General features: G+C 44.4%; 1 protein-coding gene across 1 annotated transcript in view; it reads right to left on the bottom strand.

The window, feature by feature from the left end:
* LOC104538277 (alpha-fetoprotein-like) overlaps positions 1-5,791 on the bottom strand; it is an 8,916-nt gene extending 3,125 nt beyond the window's left edge. The window contains 9 exon segments of the mRNA XM_010181423.1: positions 360-461; positions 1,020-1,152; positions 2,064-2,278; positions 2,488-2,617; positions 3,024-3,121; positions 3,523-3,670; positions 4,208-4,410; positions 5,330-5,465; positions 5,661-5,791. Of these exon segments, the coding sequence (XP_010179725.1) occupies positions 360-461; positions 1,020-1,152; positions 2,064-2,278; positions 2,488-2,617; positions 3,024-3,121; positions 3,523-3,670; positions 4,208-4,410; positions 5,330-5,465; positions 5,661-5,791 (1,296 nt within the window).
* Between the last annotated feature and the right edge of the window lie 13,191 nt (positions 5,792-18,982).

Below are 18,982 nucleotides of genomic sequence, written 5' to 3'. Positions count from 1 at the left end.
TCATCAGGAGATGGACAGTGCAAAGGCTTTTGCAAAAGACACAGCATCTGTCTTTTGGGCAAATTTATGACTCTCAAGTTACAGCTCAGGCCTCAAAATGCAGCTCTAAAGCAGGGAAATCAGAGGAAACACGGATGGGAGAGTGAGCAAGTTGTCACTTCACTGCTCCATCAGTTGGGTTGAGGACAGAACCCGTGAGAAACCAGGATGTTGTCTCGGAAAAGACTAAAAAAAACCCCTAGAAGCTGTAAATACATGGATTTAAACATTCAAGTGCTGTCTTTTAGCCTGGTGTTTTTGACATCTGCCTGAGTTGTGCCCAGCTGGTACAGGAGTAACGTAAGCATATAAAGAAAGTAATACTCGTTCTGGAAATAGTAATCTCCCTTCTCCTTGTAAATGTCACAGCTCGTCTTCATGACACTTTCCGTTTCATAAATGTGTTTCTTCAGTTCTTCCTCCTGAAAAGAATAAATTCGTTAGAGGAGTCATTGTGTCAGGGGACACTGAATACCCTGTTGCTCCCGATAAGGCCTGGATGTCCGTAGCTGCCTGCCACCTGACACACACCACCCATTTTTAGTTGCACTAGAAAGTCTTCTGTCTGAAACCTCTAAACTGCCTGGCTGTGATAAATGCCCACCTTCAATCACCCTCCTCACTTCGGGTATTTGTCTTTATCTGAGACAACAACTGTAAGCCTTTACGTTTGCAGGAGGGCAGTCAGTGCTCCTAGGGAGCCCTGAGGAGCGCAGGGCTCGCAGTAATGTCAGCTCCATCCCTGTGCCTGGCATCTCTGTCTATCCACGTTAATTTGCTTCAAATTCCAGACTGTGAATGCTCTGTTGATGCATTTTTCCATACAGGAATCAGTCTGGCCTTGTGGTATTTGTTGGGTTTGTAGGTGTGGGTGTTTGCTCTAGGCCTGGAGCAGGGATATTCCCTGTGCAGCCAGAACCAGCCATGTGGTCGCATTCCTGACCCCCTTGGCGTGTTATGTGCAGTGTGACAGCACCCACCCCTCTCCTGCAGCAGGCGACTGGAGAAGCACTTTTGCAGCACTCCTTCAGTAGGTCCTCGTAGCCTTTACCAATTCTTAACAGCATCTGAGCAGAAAACTCGGGGTGTCTCCTGGAATATTCGTACAGAAACCTGCAATATGTGAAGTACCAGGAATTAGAGAGAAGCCAAACAGCTGCCCTGGAGAGGCTGGGGATGGTAAGGACAGGAGGGGCACTCGCACTTAAACAAGTGGTTTTGAATTCCTACCTAAGAGTGGATCAAAGCAGTGCTTTGGACCTGAGGTCAGCAGTGACAGTATCACAGAATCACAGAATCGCTCGGTTGGAAAAGCCCTCTGAGATCATCACGTCCAACCGTTCCTGTCTACCCACTAAACCATATCCTTAAGTACCTCATCTACCCGCTCTTTAAACACATCCAGGGATGGTGACTCCACCACCTCCCTGGGCAGCCTGTGCCAGCTTCTGACGACCCTCTCAGTAAAGAACTTCCTCCTTATCTCTGACCTGAACCTCCCTTGGCACAGCTTGGTGCCGTTTCCCCTTGTTCTATCCCCCATCACCTGGGAGAAGAGACCAGCACCCACCTCTCTACAAGCTCCCTTGAGGCAGTTGTAGGTGGTGATGAGGTCTCCCCTCAGCCTTCTCTTCTCCGGGCTAAACAAGCCCAGTTCCCTCAGCCGCTCCTCATCAGGCTTGTTCTCCAGAGCCCTCCCCATCCTTGTGGCTCTTCTCTGAACACGCTCCAGAATCTCAACATCCTTCTTAGAGTGAGGGGCCCAGAACTGAACCAGTACCTAAATTTCACATGTTTTTTTTTCAACTTTGCCTCTGAAATAACAGCTGTGCCTGTTCTGCATTTGTTCCTGCTCCACACCTTCGTAGGGCTGAGGGGAATTTTACAAAGAGCAGCTTGCACAGTGTCACATCCCTGTGTGCTCACAGAGCAGATGAATCTGAGGCTGATGATCAGTCCAAATTGTCACCTTTCACCAAGCAGAGAAACAGCAAAATCGAAGAGCAGAGGCAGAGCCCCGTTACCTGGCTAAGTGCTGATCTTTCTCCTGGGCAAAGCGTTCACATATTCCTTTGTCTTCTATAAACTCCCTGACGTGGGGGGACAAGTCTGCAGGTCTGTCGTCATTCTCTGCATTCACTATGCATTCACTTCTTTGTAACAGAGGCTTTTCACAGCACTTCTTGATTTTACTTGATATGCTGGCTTGGTTGGTGCAGACGTAGTGTAGGATCTCTTCCTGCAAAGCAAACAGTGAAAAGGAATTAAGGAAACTTAGCCAGATTTTGGGTTGGGCTGCTGGTGGCTTTTTTTTTGTTTTGGTGGGTTTTTTTAGTGTTTGCATCTCCATTTTAATGCGAAAATTACTCCCAAAGTGAAGAGGTGTCTGAAAACATAAAACAAATGCATGCAGTTTCTGCAAACACACAAGTGTTAAATGAGTTTTACCCTATTGTGCATGCAGTCCAGCATGTCTCCACGACAGCAGGCCTCGTGCATGGCAGCAACAGCCGTCACTAGCTTGTGAACCGTACCAAAGTCAGCTTTGGGGAATTTTTGGCTTATCTGAACAAGTTTCCTGCAACGAAGAAAAATAGGTGTTGAGACCTCTAAGGATCCTAGGTAAATCTCTGTGTGAGACGATGAGCAGCAGTGTGGTGGGTGAACAGGGAATGACAGGAGCAACCTTGTGTCAAAACTGGGTGAGACATGGGTTGTATTTTGCTCACAATCACTGTAACTGCCATCACAGAGATGCGCTCATTTCAAAATCTGGGTTTACATTTTGACAGCTAATGGCAGTTTGTAAGGGAGCAGTGACTGCTGTCACACATAAATGTGTATTCCTAATCTGTATTCCTTCTTGGGTGCTACGAGTGACCCTCTTCCAAAGACGACAGGGCTGGTACGCAGGGTGACTGCAGTGTGCGCAGGTGTGGAGCCACCCTCGGCTCACACCCAACATCCAGGCTGTGCCCACTCACAGAGCCTTTATGGTCCTTTCCCCAAACTTCTTCAGGATCCCACAGGTGTGTTCCTGCCTCAGGCCATCTTCTTTTATCGGCTTTACCACCTTTGGTGCCTGAAAGAGGATGCAGACCGTGCAAGTGGAAGAAGAGGCATCACTTTAAGGTAAAGCTACTGCGGTGACTTCTTTTTTAAACAGGAGTTTTTCAATATTGAATTAAAATTGCTGCCCAAGCTGCACGATGAACTAGCTGTGGTGCTTGCTATTCACACCAGCACTTAAGTGTTCTGTGAAAAGAAACCAGAACCCTTTTAGATGGGAGTTCACTGGTTTTGGCATAGGGGAAGAAATCATCACCTGGGAGCTACATGACTGGCTCTGCATTACCAAGGAGAATTCTAATATCAGGCTGAGACACTGCAGAAGAAAAGGCTGATCCCTCTGCTCTGGGATCTGTTCGGCTGTAGGAAAGCCCCTGGGTGCACACGATTAACCTAAGCCCCGGCGGTGCGTACCTGTCTGCGAAAGCATTCCTCCAGGTCACGAGCGGGGTCTTCAGCACGTCCGCAGCAGTTCCTCATCATCTCGTCGTAACGGAGAGCCACAGAGAGGATCGTTGGGGCGTAGAGGAAGGGATGTCTTCTGGATACCTCATAGATAAAGCTGGAACAGAGAAACACGTCTTGTTCCAGACTGAGCCCTTGCATGCAGGGGGCAGCAGTGTTATGGCAGCATCTGCCGCTACATTAAAACAACAGCTACTAAAAGCAGTTGTCTTCCTGTCATAAGGACAAGCTCTGCAGTGTGGTATTTATCTTGGAAAAATCCTGATGGGGCTGATGTTTCCCTGGAAATTCAAGTCTCAAATGCTGCCAGTTCTGGCTTAGAGGCAGCAAAACCTCTGCGTGGCTTTTAGGGGCTCAAGAGAGGCCCTTGGTTTCAGGTGGGGCCTTGACACAGGCTGCAGGGAAATGGGCCACGTTGTCATTTGGACCTGTGTCCAGAGCAGGAGGTGGCAGAACAGGCTTCACATAATGACAATTACAGCCAGATTAATTACAACTGATTCACATTAGGGAGAAAAACAAATTTGAGCTTACAGAGAATTTTTTACTGCAGTTTTCGGTTGATGCTGCACTTGCTGTCTCTAGGCTCATAGCTGCCATACCTAGGCAACAGATTTATGACTTATTTACTTACTATCCTGTCAGTGAATCTTGATGCTGTGAATGGTTTTTGCAGGCAGCTTCAGCGTTTGGCCTTTCAAAAGGAGAAATGAGCCCTCTTGATGAATTTTTAAGGGAGAGGAAGCAGTCGTTTCTTTCAGGATCCTCTTTAGCACAGCAGTCAGTAAACGTGGGAAGGTTTTCCTCCTGGCATATTGTATCGAGGAAAATCCTGTGCTGTGAGGAATTAGAATAAAGTTAATGGGTGCCAGGATCCCATTCCACTCCTGTGAGGAGGCTGCTGTAAGCCAACAAGCCCCGACCTGCATAAGCTCACTGCTGTGTACTCTATTACCTGCTGCTTTGACTGGGGTGAGTATCAGAATGACCCCCAAAACCCATAAATGATGATTTCTCTAACTTCGATACCCGCTCTCATGCCAAGACAGACTTCAAAGTGGAATAATTTTCAGGCACTCTGAATTTATAGCAGTTTTCAGGCCCGATTTGTATACTGCAGTTTGCAGCATAGCAGGATCCGTGCTTTGCTAATTACAGTCAGGTTTGCACGATGAAAAATGTCTTGTTTCTTGTTCATGAAGTAGCAGTGCCCAGGTTCAGCTGGGAGCTGTTTTAATTCAGGGTTTGTTTCAGTGTGTTGAACAAATCAGAAATGAGTCGTAACACAGACTGACGTTCACCTTTCAAAAGTGCTGGAGCAGACACTGCCAAAACCAGGAACGGGAGTTACTGGAGTGGAGCAAATGCCTGTAAACATCTTATTTGCTATAAATACCTAATCTGGCTTCTCCTGAATTTAGTTACAGACATCTAATTTGGCTTCTCCTGAACTTTGCCACACCAGCTGTAAAAGCACAACTTTCTGAACATCTTTTAGAAAGACACAGGTCAGAGATTTCAAAAGACGCTGTGATATTTGGGGTGAGGAGAGGGCTTTCATTTTCCTCTACTTTTCAGGAGATGCTTTCCAGATGGGAGCCTGGAGAATGAGAGTCAGTAAGGCCAACATGCGTACACAAGAAGTCACATCTCTTCGTGATGTCCTCATTTCTCTTTGGAAAAACACATACTAGGGCTGGGAAAATACACGTCCCTTCTGAAGAGCTTGCCACCCTAGCAGCATAAAGGCACTTACCAGCGGCTTCAGGCAGTCGGGGCTGGCGCTGTCGGCAGCAGCGCAGCTTTTGGCGAGGGCGGTGACGTCCTCAGCCATTTTCACTGCTCTCCCAAACGTGCCTCCCTGCACATACTGAGCAAACATGATCACGGCCCTGCGAGAAGAACACACAGCACTGAACCTGTTACTGGCTACCTGAAAACCAATGCTATCACCTCTACGTGTGAGGCAGTAAGGGGACACAGATCACCCCCGGCTGGGCTCGTGTGGGCTGGCAGAACGGGAGCGTGTTCATTTCCAAACACGCTGGGATGTTCAGTGCCAGCGGCTCTGCAAGTAGACGCCTTACCCGGACAACTTACATGGCTTTAAAATTATTCTCTTGCAGCTGAGAAAAACGTTGGCCAATGCTGTTTCTTCCCTCTGAAATACAAGAAGTTTCAATAAAGAATATTTAATAACTACCTGATCAATCGCCATCTTTTTTCAGTACTGGAGTCTTAGAAATAATTCAGTGCCTGGGGTACTCGCACTGGGGGTAGGAAGACATGAGCCTGAACTTCCTATTTGACTTAAAATTTCATTTCCTTGCCTAGCTCAAGGGTGGGGGAGGAATATGCTAAAACCTGGAGCACGACCGGCTACTTTGATGCTGCACCTCACGTGATTAAGTAAGCACCGTACAAAACACATTGAACCTTGTCTTGGCTGTTTAAGGCTGTGCTTGACCACTCCTCAGCCACAGATGAAGGATTTTCTAGGCAGAAAGCGTGGGATACATTGAGGACTACATTGATAGGCCTTAAAAATTCACAACCCTAAATGCAGTAATTCCTGGAGTTCCTTCTTTGTCAGAGAATACTCTGAGAGATTAATTTTAACATGAGGGGCCTGTTCCCAAATCAAGATGTTACTGTCTCATACTTGTGTTGCTAGGGCTGAGATCAGTATGGAAAGGCCAAGCAAATCAAAGAAATAAAAGAAATAAGGCAGCTCCTCCCTCTGAGTTAACTGAGGTGATAACTTGAGAGAAACAACACAAACACTGGTTTTGTTTTACACCGTTGGGCCACTGAGTGCATTTGGAAGTCCTGAAGATTTAAAACCAGTTGGCTAATGATAAAACTATGTAATGTGAAAGACGCATCTGAACTGCAGTGTCCCAAAGATACTGAGATAGCAAAGGACAGCACAGAGCTACAGCATAACAGCAACTCTGGACAGCCAGCTGGACACAGCATCCTCACACACCGCATGTCATGCACCTCACAGGGTTAGATAAGCAGGGTGCAAACCACCTTTTGACCTTGTCTCAGCTCTCCCTCTTGTCACTCCTCTGTCTTGCTTCCTCATGGGCTATGCAGAGAGGCTGAACAACCACAATCCACCTCAGCAGTTTTCAAAGTACCTGGAAATCAGTGGCGTTACCCATCCCTGTGGGTTAAGTTCCCTTCCTCTCAGCAATCGCTGTCTGTCCTGCACACTACACAGATCCCCATGCCATTAAGAAGCAACGTGTCTAAGGCTGATCACAAAACACCATATACAGCTACCGTTTTGTTGTATACCTTTGACCCATCAGAAAATACCCATGTAGAATGGGCAGTGGCAAAATGCAGTACAAAACAACCACGCATGCTAAGTGGCAGCCATCGGTATTATATGTAAGAACAGAGGAAAGATAGCAGATATATTCTTACCTATTTCCTGATAACTTCTAGGCAGGGCCTTGACTACAGCAAGGCTCACCAATAAAATAACGTAAATTGTTGTTCTCCACTTCATACTGTCGGATTTTGGCAGGGGCCTGGGGTGGGCCTGGTTCAGCTGTGAAAGGCAGAAAGAATTAAGGGGCAAGAGTTAGCTTTATACTCTCCCAAACAGTTTCTGGTTAATCAAAACCCTTTTAGTGTCACATATAACAGTGGCCCTTTTGGAAATATTCCCACAATAATTAGACATGCCATTATTTGCTCAGCATGCTGAGCTGACCAGCTTCTTGCGAAGAAAGGACCTTGTGAATATTTCTTTCCTGAAATCTGGACAAACAGACATTTTGGACTTATCACACTCCAAACAAGAAGTTTAAACACTCCCTGGGCTTTTTATCATGCACACTGATCGCATCGCCTTACAGATTTGTTCAAAGGTGATGGCTGTGCAGAGGATGCCTTCATAAAACATTGCTGACCGAAAAATCCCACGTTCACCTGCTAACCTGATATGTTCCACCCCTCCTTGCTGAACAAGCTGTCTCTTGCTCCCAGCTTCCGAGGTGTCGTGGTGAAAAGGCTGAACTAATTCTCCTCTACAGTATATTTGCAGCATTAACAACTAACATCAAAACACCTCCACATTTTGAAACAAAATCAACTCCAAAACTGTAGAATGAAGGGAAAGATTCCAGTTGATACATTTATTTTAATGACTGTTTGAAAAGCAAGCTATAAGCATCAGCATGATAAAAATGACACATTTTTGGAGCTAGGATGGGAGCGTGGTCAGCAGAGCAGGAGATCTGACATGTGTTGAGGGGGACACAAATAAGCTCTAGCACGCTGTTAACTAAAAAGCCCTGTAGGAAAGAGAAATCCACTTGAAGGAAAGGGGTGTCTGGTCTGGAGGTTAAAATACAGGTGGTGATGGTGGTGTACTTGAGGTAGGGCTGCAGGAACAGCTAAGCCACTGATGCTGGAGACTTTGAATAGTGGGTTCTTCTTTGTCCCAGAATAGCGTGTTTTGGGTGCAATGTGTTGCCTTAAACATTTCTGGAAGTTGCTTTTAGCTGCTGCATTTAAAATCCTTTAAATTAAATGTCTCCACTGCCCTTTCCCATGCTCAGCAGGATGGTTTAGTACTTTTTTATTCTAATTTCAGGGGGGGAAATGTATGTATAGTATTTAACTGGAAGACCAGAGTGTGGCATACACTAGAAATGGGTTCCAATGAAAAGCTTAGGTCCCAATTAAGAGTTCTCCTTGTCCTTCAGAGTACAGAAACCATGGTTACTGTTTGATGCCTCGTCAGGACCCAGCTGTTTCCAGACCTCAGCGACTGTCCTGCAAGGTCAATAGAGCTAAAAGCAGCTGATTGCCCTGCAACTGTGGAGCTGAGAATTGGCATCAGCTGGGGATGCTCAGTGCACTCCTGAAATACCCGGACAGTTGCTCCTGTGGAGCCCTTTTGCTCTGGGTGTTGTACAGCAGAGAGGTGAGTTAATTGTACTGGCTATTTCTGTTTGATTATGCTCATCAACTTCAGGGGAAGGTTTCTGTGTTTCAAACTGATGTATGTTCATTATAGACTTGAGTTGTTGATTATCATACGGCAAAGAAAAATGAGGTTTAAATCATATGCTACACAAACTGTTTATTGTAACAGACCCTTTAACACTCCCAGTCTGTTTCACTCCTGAGGTCTCCCTGCTTAGACTTTCTGCTCCAATGAGCAGGAGTTTGCCTGTTTTGCTGCTCATGAAACCTTTATCCATATTTAATTTAGCTTTGTGGGACAGAGCCTGCCTCTCCCTGTGTTCAGTAAAGGTTCCTGAGTCCTTTCTTGTCTTGTGCACTTCTGGCTTTTCAAGGAAAGGGAAGGAAAGCATAGACGGTGACCGTCAGGGAACGTGGGGTTGCTGGTGCAGCTCTTCACTGCCTTCTTGTAAATAGGTTTGTCAAAGGACAAAAGTAAATAAATATTCACACATGTTGATTTATGTGTGTGCTTGTATAAGTATTTCTATATTGAAAAACCCTAGTTCTCTTAATTCATTACTCATAAGACTGTAAAGCTGAGGTGGTCACAGATTGCCAGTGAAAAGTCTCATCCACAGGGAGTTTCATTCTGTATTTTTAGTAATAAGGAATCCAGCTGTTGAGGAGGTTGGTTGATGCGCATGGCAGCAGCCTGTGTTGTCTACAGGGCCTCTAGCACTGCCTAAATCCTGTGACTGGCCTGTCTGTACTGACTGAGCTTGCACACCCTCGCTGGTCAAGGAATCCCCATAATGTGTCAGACCAGCCTGTGCGGGTTGGTGTGTGGAGCACGTCCGCCCTCAGTGGCGGTGGAGCTGCTGTGAGGATGGAGGAACCGAGGAACACTTCCCTGCTATGGAGAACAAGCGCTTGTACTGACTGGATTTAAAAATAAGCATAAAAGTATTGTTTCACATGTTAAAAGCACTACAAAGTAAGTCTAGTTAATTTTTGTGGATTTGTTTTGTCTTGCTTGAGTTGAAATTCCCAACCCCTTTCCTCCCCACTTTCCAGTAACTGGTTTGTGGTTGAAAACACAGAATGTTCTATTGAGAGCCACGCTTTTCCATGTTATTCACTAAGTCAACTGCAGGTTCCATAAGAAAATAAATTTTCCTAGAACATATTTGAGTTTTCCTGCAAATATTTAGCTCAAAAATCAGTAACTCCTCTGTCTTCCTGCTGTCAGGATGCACGTGTGTGTGAATGTTCGGTGTGCTCTGAACTGGGGTCCTGCTCAGCTCTTCTTGCTAGAATACCCTAAATTTACCATGCATGGGCCAAATCCAGCCTTATTCATATGAGAGCCCAACAGGGAGTGCTGCAGCTTGGGGCCTGCTGAAACAGAGCAGAGTTTTGTATTTTAGGGTCACTTTGAGGCCTGTGGAAGGTTTTTGTGTCAGTTTGACAATCAGCACTCATTGCTGAATCTGTGCCTCAAAACTTAGGCGTGGCATGGGACATATATGAAAGTTTATTAGCTGTATATTCAGCAACTCTGCTCCAGTGTGTGTAGCCTGAAGGCAACACAGGGAGGAAATCCAAGTTGTTCACTTCATTGCTGCGAAAGATCTAACAGATAATTTGGCAATGCCAGGAAGTCTGACGGGAAGAATTGTTCTTGTCAGCCCATGCTAATGACTAATTGTATCAAAATCGTTTGTGAACTTCTGTTTGACCTGGAGGTAACTTCCTGAATGGGTATATTTTGCCAAAAGTACGTGTTTCAACCTGTTTTCTGACTATACCTGTAATCCATACCTTGTTTTTTTTAGAAGGCTTTATAAGTACATGGAGAACTACAGCTGGTCTCATGAAAAACAGGCAATTTTTGACATGGAATTTAAGTATCCTCTCGCTCCCCAGCCATGCCTCTTCTTTGCTGATATATGTTGAAAAGATGTGCATGGTGTAATGCAAACCATAACCTGTCCAGCTAAAAGGATTCCATTCAAATCCTTTTAACTTTAGGGAATGAAAATATTCACACATGATGCTTGGCTTCCCCCGTTTTTTAGTCACTCCTGGGTGCTTTGCTGTAAATGGGCTGTTTCTGCTGGGGTTCCTGCGTTCAGGAGCGTTCACCCATGGGTGTATGAGCGTGCTGGCACAGGAGATGGGACAACCTGTTCCAGCACAGGTAGGAGCACACCCAGGCCATGCTCACCTACGCACTGCCATAAGCCAGCAACAAACTCCTCTGCTCTTTGGTTCCTCTGAGGCGCTTGGCTGGGAATGAAACAGCTTTCCTCACGGCTTTTCTGGCAGCGCTCCTCTCCATCCTGCTCGTCTCTGGGCGTGCAAGGACACATTTGCTGTGTGTCTTGTTCCAGTGGCATGTTGGTGGAAGTGCCCTGGGTGCTTTGCGTGGTCCCAGTGCTGGAAACAAATTGACAGGTGTGTCTGTGTGGGTGTTTGTGGTGCAGCTCTTAGCACAACAGCACAGGAGTAGGCTTTACTTTTCTTTACCGTGTGGGTCTGTCCAACAGCTCTCCCTTTGTGAGAGGCAGAAATTGGCATAAAACACAGATTGCTCCTAAGAGTGGTTCTGAGGAAGTCTGCTGCTGGCAAACAGGGCTCTCCTTTTCTCTCCTGGTGCACCAGCTGTAAGACCCAGCCCATTACAGGAGCTGACAAAGGTCACCGCATCAGTGAGCTGCCAGTCATGCTGGCAGTCCCTCAGTGTCACTGCATCTAAGGTCAAGCACTAGAAATCTCGCCTTGTCTTCAGCTGCTTTGATTCTGTTTTGGTTTTTTTGAGCACTATGAATTGAAACAAGAAGGAACAAAGCCTGTTAACAAGCAGACATGAAGATCTTCACATACAGGATATATTAATTTGCTTCAGACTCCGCAGCCGTCTTCACGTGATAAATTCACAAAAACCTCTCTTGCGTTGTGATTTCTCTTTCCCTTCATCCCCCTTCTCCTCTTCTTCATTTTTGCTGGGATGCTGATGGGATGCTGGAAGAGGGATGGCTGCTCTCCAGAACATCTGCGGGCTGTGTGATACCGTGTGGGTGACGGGGTGTCAGAGCCATCTGGTGCTCCTGAAGAGGTTCATTCAGGGACCGATATCACACAAGAAGTCACCTTATTGCCCCACAGATGTGACTGATATTGATACACGGTGCATGCTTACTGGGTGACCTGCTCTTGTGGGATTTGCTCCTGAGCCTAGAAGAAAAGACCCAGGTTTGATCCATATTCAGGACTATTCTTCTTGAAGCTGTGCATTTCTCACAGGTGTGTTGTTAAGCAACAGAGCAGAGGAGGAAAAGAGCCCAGTATTTAGTGTGAAAACTCTAAAGAAGTGATGTTTTGCAGAGGTTGCTGCAGATGCAGTGTGTTCCTTACTGTGAAGCAAAGCCAAGTATGAGACCGTGAGATGAACCAATGACGTCTGGAATGAACCAGGTAAGCAATTCCTCCAGTTAAAATCCTTCTCTCCCCATCCCTTCCCCCTTAACTTCCTAAGCAAAGCACTCCTACTTTTATCTATGTTCCAAATCCCACCATGGGGTGGTTACAGCCGAACTGGACACAGCAAAGTACAAAGGGTGACATTTACAGCTTGTCCTTGTCTTTATCTGGCACCTGTAGGCGTGATGGTCTAGCCAAGTGGAACACCATGGCTGAGTGTCAAAACAAGCTGCCTTAACGCAGCGCAAGCACCGTTATCTTAACACAACACAAACTTTGGTTACTGTGACCTGCTTACACAGCACTTTTGAGTAAGGTGAGGAACTTTATCTGCCCACAGAAAGCCCTGGTTAATTCCTTGAAGCTGCTCTGTGAAAGGCACCAGTCCCAGCACATGGAGCACTGTACAGCACACTCTGATCTAGTGGAGATTTAAGTTGTGGAGCACAATTTTTCTCTTAACTCCTGAGGCCAAGCGGCTGGTGTTGCCTTGTCCAGGATCTGTCTTCTGTCAGAGCCGTCCTCTCATCAGGTCAGTTTTCACACTGATAGTTCCTCCCCTTCTTTTTAATGTGCTATTGGCTAAACAGATACTCTCAGTTGAGTGCAACTTCCTAAAGTCAGTCGTGTTTGTACATACTGAGAACTATGAGGCCCATCAGTCTCTAGAAATGTGATCCGAGATGCCAAATATATCTAAAAACCAATAAAATTTACCCTTGAGTTCTGCTTGGAAAAAGAGGAGACAAGTAGATGTATAAATTCCCCTCAGAAAATAAAATTATTTCCAGTTTGTGGGCAGGCTGCCCAAGACATCCTGATAATGTTCCTGACAATAAACTCCATCATTGGCAAGACCTGCAAGTGCAGTATGATTCTGTCATGTGTGACACACCTGTCATACTCTGTGACAGACTTATGACTTATTTGGTTTTCTATTAAAGTGACCAAAGCTCTAGATATGATCCTTACACACAGCAAGTTTGTCAATACAATAAGCTTGCCCGCAGAGCGTTGCAGTGCATCTCCATGAGAGAAGGACCTGGATTCAAAAGGTGATTAAATTTAGTTGCTGTGGTTGATAATTCCATAACGTCCACCTCGGAGCAGGGGTATCTGCTCTTCCCTTCCTTTACAGCAGCAGAGCTCCAGCACCAATTCTATTCTATGCTGAAATCAGAAAGATTTAACTTGGAAAGCAGCACTGGAACCAGCACACTTCTGGAAAATCTTCTGCTTACGAATGGTCCGTGAGTCACAGATTATTTCCTATCTCTGTTCTTTAACATATTTTCAAATTCAGCATGTCCAGTGTTTGGCCACTTTGCTGTGAAACCTGCCTCTTCAAACTTCAGAATCTCGCCATTGTACTCATAAATCCTGCTAAATTCCTACTGATTCCCTTCCATATCTGAACAAGCTACAATGATGAGCGTTATTTAGTAAAATGTGCTTGATTCACAAATGGACACAACCCCCTGAGAATGTATTTTCTTCTGTAAGTCTGACATTATTTGGATCCAGAGGCTTTTGATTTGATTTGATTTTTTTAAATCATTGCAGCAGGGGAAAAAAATGCACTTGAAGTTACAGCTGAAATAATTCAACAAACAAAAGTGCTTAACAAAGCCAAAATACCTTTTTGTTTGGGTGAAGAAAAGGGTAATACCTTTAGATTCGAGCAAATGCTGGGACTGGGCTGTTTGCAGACTCAGAGTTGGCAGCCAGAGCAAGTGGAGGAGCATAAAGAAAAGCAGACTTTGTTGTGACCACACGAATGTATCTGTAATGAAAAGAAAATGTACAAGCCATTGTAATGCTGCACAAAGCTTCTAAGCAGTAGTGTTGTAGTAAAAGAAGGAACAAGATCTACTCTTGCATCTGCTGAAGACCCAAATGAATCGTGAATCGTATGCCTCCTTGTGTTTTTAGCCCCAAATGGTTACCAACACTCCATATTTAAAGGCACATATATACACAAATACACACACACACATATATGTGTGTATATATGTATATATATGTATATATATACACACATTCAAAAATATGAAGATAGCCAAAGACTTCAAGAGTTCTACAACAGAGAAATCCTCACTCCCATACTTAAGATTTTTTTCTCCCTTTTGTGCTCTCTTAAATTCAAGGCTTCTTGAGAATTTTTACTTGTCTTGGGAAAACAGAGAAGAGAGTTTCCTCACCGTTCCAGCAATGACACTTGGTTGTCCTGATTCTCCTTGAGCAGCATACCCAGGCTGTGGTGTGGTTGAAGGAAGTATTCATTGGGAGTTTTGAAAGTTAGACAAAGCTGATTTATTCCAGGGTCAGCACAGCAGTCAGCCACTGCACCACAGGCTTCATGAAGGTTTGCTGATAGATCTTATCCTACGAGAACAAAAGTAAAGAGAGGAAACAGCGTCAGAAAGACGGGGCTGTATAGGAAGTCTCATGTATGATTTTATAAATTCAAATTCCTTTAAAATACACCCACGTGTGTGTATATAAATCCTCAATTTGTTTCACTCTGGGGCAAGATTCCCTGTGATGGTTACTTGTCAGTCTGGGTTGGCTGGAAAGATAACCTTAATTCATATTAATTTCCTAGCAGTGGTTTAAAGCACTCTCGTGTCTCCTCGTTGTCACCACACCAGTGTGTGGATGAGCGACTCTGTTCACTTGCTGAGCCATGATTTTGTCACAACACTTCTGGAGCCACTGATAAAATGCGATGATGGCCCTGAAGCAGCAAGTACTTTGTGAAACAGGGACATTTCTAACTTCCAGGCACTCTGACATTTGCTTTCTCAGACTTCAGCAACCAAAACCAAAGTCAAGTCATCGGGAGGAAATTTTCCGAGGGACTTTGATGCTCTTGCACATAATTGAGTGCATTCTCTTAAGGAAATGTCCAGCAGAGTTCATTATTCATTCAGGTTATAGAGTGTGGTTCCAGAAATCTCTGTCCTTCCTGGTTTATTTCTCCTCTTGAGTGAGTTATTTTTATATATGTTCTCCTATCCAAAAGTTATCAATACTTCAGATGAAAACTCCTTGTGTGGTTCCTACTATTTGAATCCAAGAGGCTTCCTGGCTTTTCTGCTCTGTTTTGTAATTGCCAATGATAACTGATAATAAAATATTTCTGTGTCTGCAGGGTTGGTGATCTGTTTTTGAGGGTTCTTTTTGCTCTCCCTTGATTGCTATGAGCCACTGGTTAGGATTAATATTCTCAGCAAGGACAAGGTGTCCAGCCCCAGCCGTGCTCCCTGATCCCCAGGGCTAAATGCCAAGGATGTACCATGCAGGTAATCGAGGGTTGTGCTGCTAGGATGTCCAAAGTAACACTGCATTCTTTCAAGCCTTAGGTATTTACTTCTGAGCTTGATAATCTGTATGTTCCCATATGCTGAAAAATGCCATTTAAAATTAAATTCTTTGGGGATTTGGGTAATTTCTGTAAAGCACTCCTTTTTTTTTTCCTAAATAAAACCACATTTTGTCTAAATATAATGAACCCTTCGTTGAAAATTAAAATAATTTTCACTGAATTTGTCTCATCTTTTTACTTATTTTAAAAGTGATATCAGAATTGTCAAAGTACAGTTCCTCCTGCTTGAAGAAAAACAAACACAAAACCAACCAACCAACAAACACAACCCCAAAATCTCCGAAGCCTAATGTTTAATTTACAGTAGTCAGCATACTGTATGTACTTCAGTCAACTGAAATTAAGGGTATTTCACTTCGAGTTCATGATGAAATTTCACACAAAATTAACTCCAGCCAGTTACTGGCACAGCTGAACACCTTGTAAGGACATTGTAAGAAGGAAAGCAATTCAATTAGGATGTTCTTACCTGCAATTTGAGCAAATCTTTTCTGGTTTTTGCATGTAGAAAAACTAGAGAAAAATAAAAAAGGAAATGAACAATATCCCTTTCATTATTCTGGATTATTTTGTGGTGTTGACCACACAGGAGACCTTGGAAACAAAGATGACAGAAGGCAATGAAATAATTCATGTGCTGTGTGTCTGTGAACAATTAACCAAACAAACATCAATTAACATCCATTAAAACTTGGAGAGGGCTCCCAGACTGCGCCCACCTTTGCTAAAAAATGTGTTTGACAAAGTATTAGGTTTGTGATTTAGAGGGGACAGTTTGAAAAGACCTTGTAAATTCAGATTTTAGCTTTGCCCACCTACATAAGAAATGGTGCAAATTAAGAACGGGGTTACAGGGCTTCATGTAAAGTATAACTTGGTTTAACCTTAACATTGTGCTCTCCTCCGCCCCTTCTTTTTGGGGGGATCAGTGGTGAAGACAGACAGTATTTGTTGATTATTGCTCTGTACTGGTAATTAATGGCTCAGGCAGAGGTGAGCACTGCTGGCACAGTCTTTGAGGGGAAAAACCAGTAATAAATCATGAACCAAAAGCCACCAAAAACGGGATGAAGTTATTTAGATGGCAGTGACTATGGCAGTATAGTTACTCATAATTAACAGAAAAGTACATCCTCTGTAAGTACATCCCAGGCAAGGGATACCCTGAGCATGAGGGAACAGTGAGCAGGCCTAGGCAGTCAAATAGGTTGTTTCTGAAAGAAAATGTGTGTCCAAATGTATGAGTGGACATCTTGGACATTTAAAAAACTTTGTGCATTTTTCATCTGATGCAGCTGTAAAGGTTTCATGACACTTGTCTGAGAGCAGAAAGGGCAACCAAGAGGATTTTTGTTGAAAACCCAGAAATGTGCCCATTGCCATGCCCCAGGCACACTCTACTGCATTTTTACTGGGGCTGGCATAGTAAGCTGGTACAGAGGTCTGGAAGAACATTCACACTACCCAGTAATCTTCCTATTTGCTTTGGCATTTCCAAAGATGGGGATGTTCTCAGATGTTCAGGTGAAAGCTGAAGCACTCGTTAAAGGAATCCCCATAAGCCCACAGCTAACAAGCCTTCTGACAGGAGACACTCCTCAATCAGGACACTAACCCTAGCTCCCAAATAATCACAATGAATGCAGAGCAACTGGGACCTAAAGGTCATGACCCTTCAGCAGCCTCAGAGAGACCATGAGAAATCAGGAATTAACCTGGAACTGCCATGAACAGGAGATCCAACTTACCCCAGTCACCTAGAGATGAAAAACCTTTTAGGGATGCCACTAAAAATCCCTCTAGCAATACCTACAGTTTTGAAAGCTATTGGAAATTGTACCTACAGACAAGACAACTGCCACTTTATGATTCTGAGTGTGGTAGAGATACGGAGAGGAAAAGGTGCCTGAATAATTCAGAGATAAAGAAAGTAAGGAGCTTAGGGCAGATGGGAGGGGAGTCTGATGGATGCAGATGCTGTGTAATTAGAGACTGAAGGAGGAGGCAGAAGGCAGTGGATGTAGCTCCTTAACCTTTCCCTCCAGGAGCAATAGAATAAAGGCCTTGCCCTCTAGTCACTTAGGAGAAAAATAGCATTTTTAACTCCTGGAGCCGGCTGTTCCTTTGAAAACTTTGGGATCTGCAGGAAGACCTTCTGTGACCAGCAATGGTAGGTTTTGCATTTGTTAAAACTTAATGATTTTGTGTTTGTTTATTTCTCTGTCTTAGCATAAGAAATCTACGTACAGCAAGTAAGTTAATTTAGAGGAGTTGACCTTGAGGTGATTTCTGTCAATTAGTGTTGATGGCTGGTGCTGCCAAAATTGTGTTTCTTGTCATTTCAGGACATGGTTTAGTGGGCATGGTGGTGTTGGGCCCAACTGATGATCTTAGAGGTTTCTTTCAGCCTTAACAATTCTGGGATTCTGTGTAAAGGATGGGTGCGTAGCTCCCATCAGGCCTTCTCCAGAGACTGGAAAACCTGATTAATGGGAATCGTTTTTGTGAGCATTAGAGGTGCAGTGGTCATGGCTTTATTAACCTGTATAGAGGATGTATGAGAAAGAGATATGGCCATACAAAAAAATGAAAAATTAGCCTGCGTGTTACTGAGGCGTAACAGTCAATCCCAAACTACACTACGTATCGATGTATTAGAGTGTATAGGAAATAGAAGGCAGATGGGGCATACAAACAGGAGTAGACTACAAGGTGTGTAACTCCTCGTGTTACTCAGTACCATGAAGGTCTTGCTGTTTTAGATCTTTGCCTATTACCACAGCATTCTGTTGTTTCCTTCCCAGGGAAGGCGTTTTTCTCTTTACCCAGAGAGAGATGGCAAATGTCAGCATCTCTGGGGCACATCAGGTAGCAGCAGACCTGCTGAGGGGACTGTCACAGTACAGGAAAAGGCTGACTGGGCACACAGCTGCAAACTTGGTTACTCACAGGCAGGGAGAGGGGCCTTCAGAAAACTCATGTCTGCTTGAAAACTGATGTGCTGGGTTTTGACTTGTTTTGTCCCTTGGATACTTATGTAGTTCTCAGTGAGACCTAGGGACTAGAAGTTGCCATAGAAGGAATATAAAACCTAAAATGCTCTTTGAAATAACTTAACGAAAGGTGCTGGATGAAAACAAGCCACAGGTGCCATGCTAACAGTTATCATGACAGTCAGCCTTTCTGAAATTTGAAGCTGTTGTTGGTTTGGTAGCAGAAATTGAAATACGTTCCAGGTAACAGGAGGAGGTTCTCCTACCTTTTGGGGTGACACTTAAGTGGTTAAAGAATACTTGTGTACAAGTGCAGTCTCAGCTACAGGGGCAGGTGTGCTTACTCCTCTGCATTCTGAACTCAGCCTCTACAAAGAAAAAAGTAAAGCAACCGCATTACAAAGAAACCCAGAGGAGCAAAAATGTATCAGGTGTGGAGAAACACAGCCCAAAAGAGCCCCAGGAATACAAGGGAGATTACTTCCTAAGAGATTTTGTTCCCATGCTGAGCAATTTTCAAAACCACATTGACACTGAGGCTTAAGATACTCCAAGCGCTGCAGCTTGGTGTGGTGCTCTGTCTTCTTATGAGCTGAGAGACACAAGAGTGGAA

The sequence above is a fragment of the Mesitornis unicolor genome, unplaced genomic scaffold, assembly GCF_000695765.1.
Source record: "Mesitornis unicolor isolate BGI_N332 unplaced genomic scaffold, ASM69576v1 scaffold16883, whole genome shotgun sequence".
In the NCBI taxonomy this organism is placed as follows: Eukaryota; Metazoa; Chordata; class Aves; order Mesitornithiformes; family Mesitornithidae; genus Mesitornis; species Mesitornis unicolor.
This window is presented reverse-complemented; position numbering and strand designations above follow the sequence as displayed.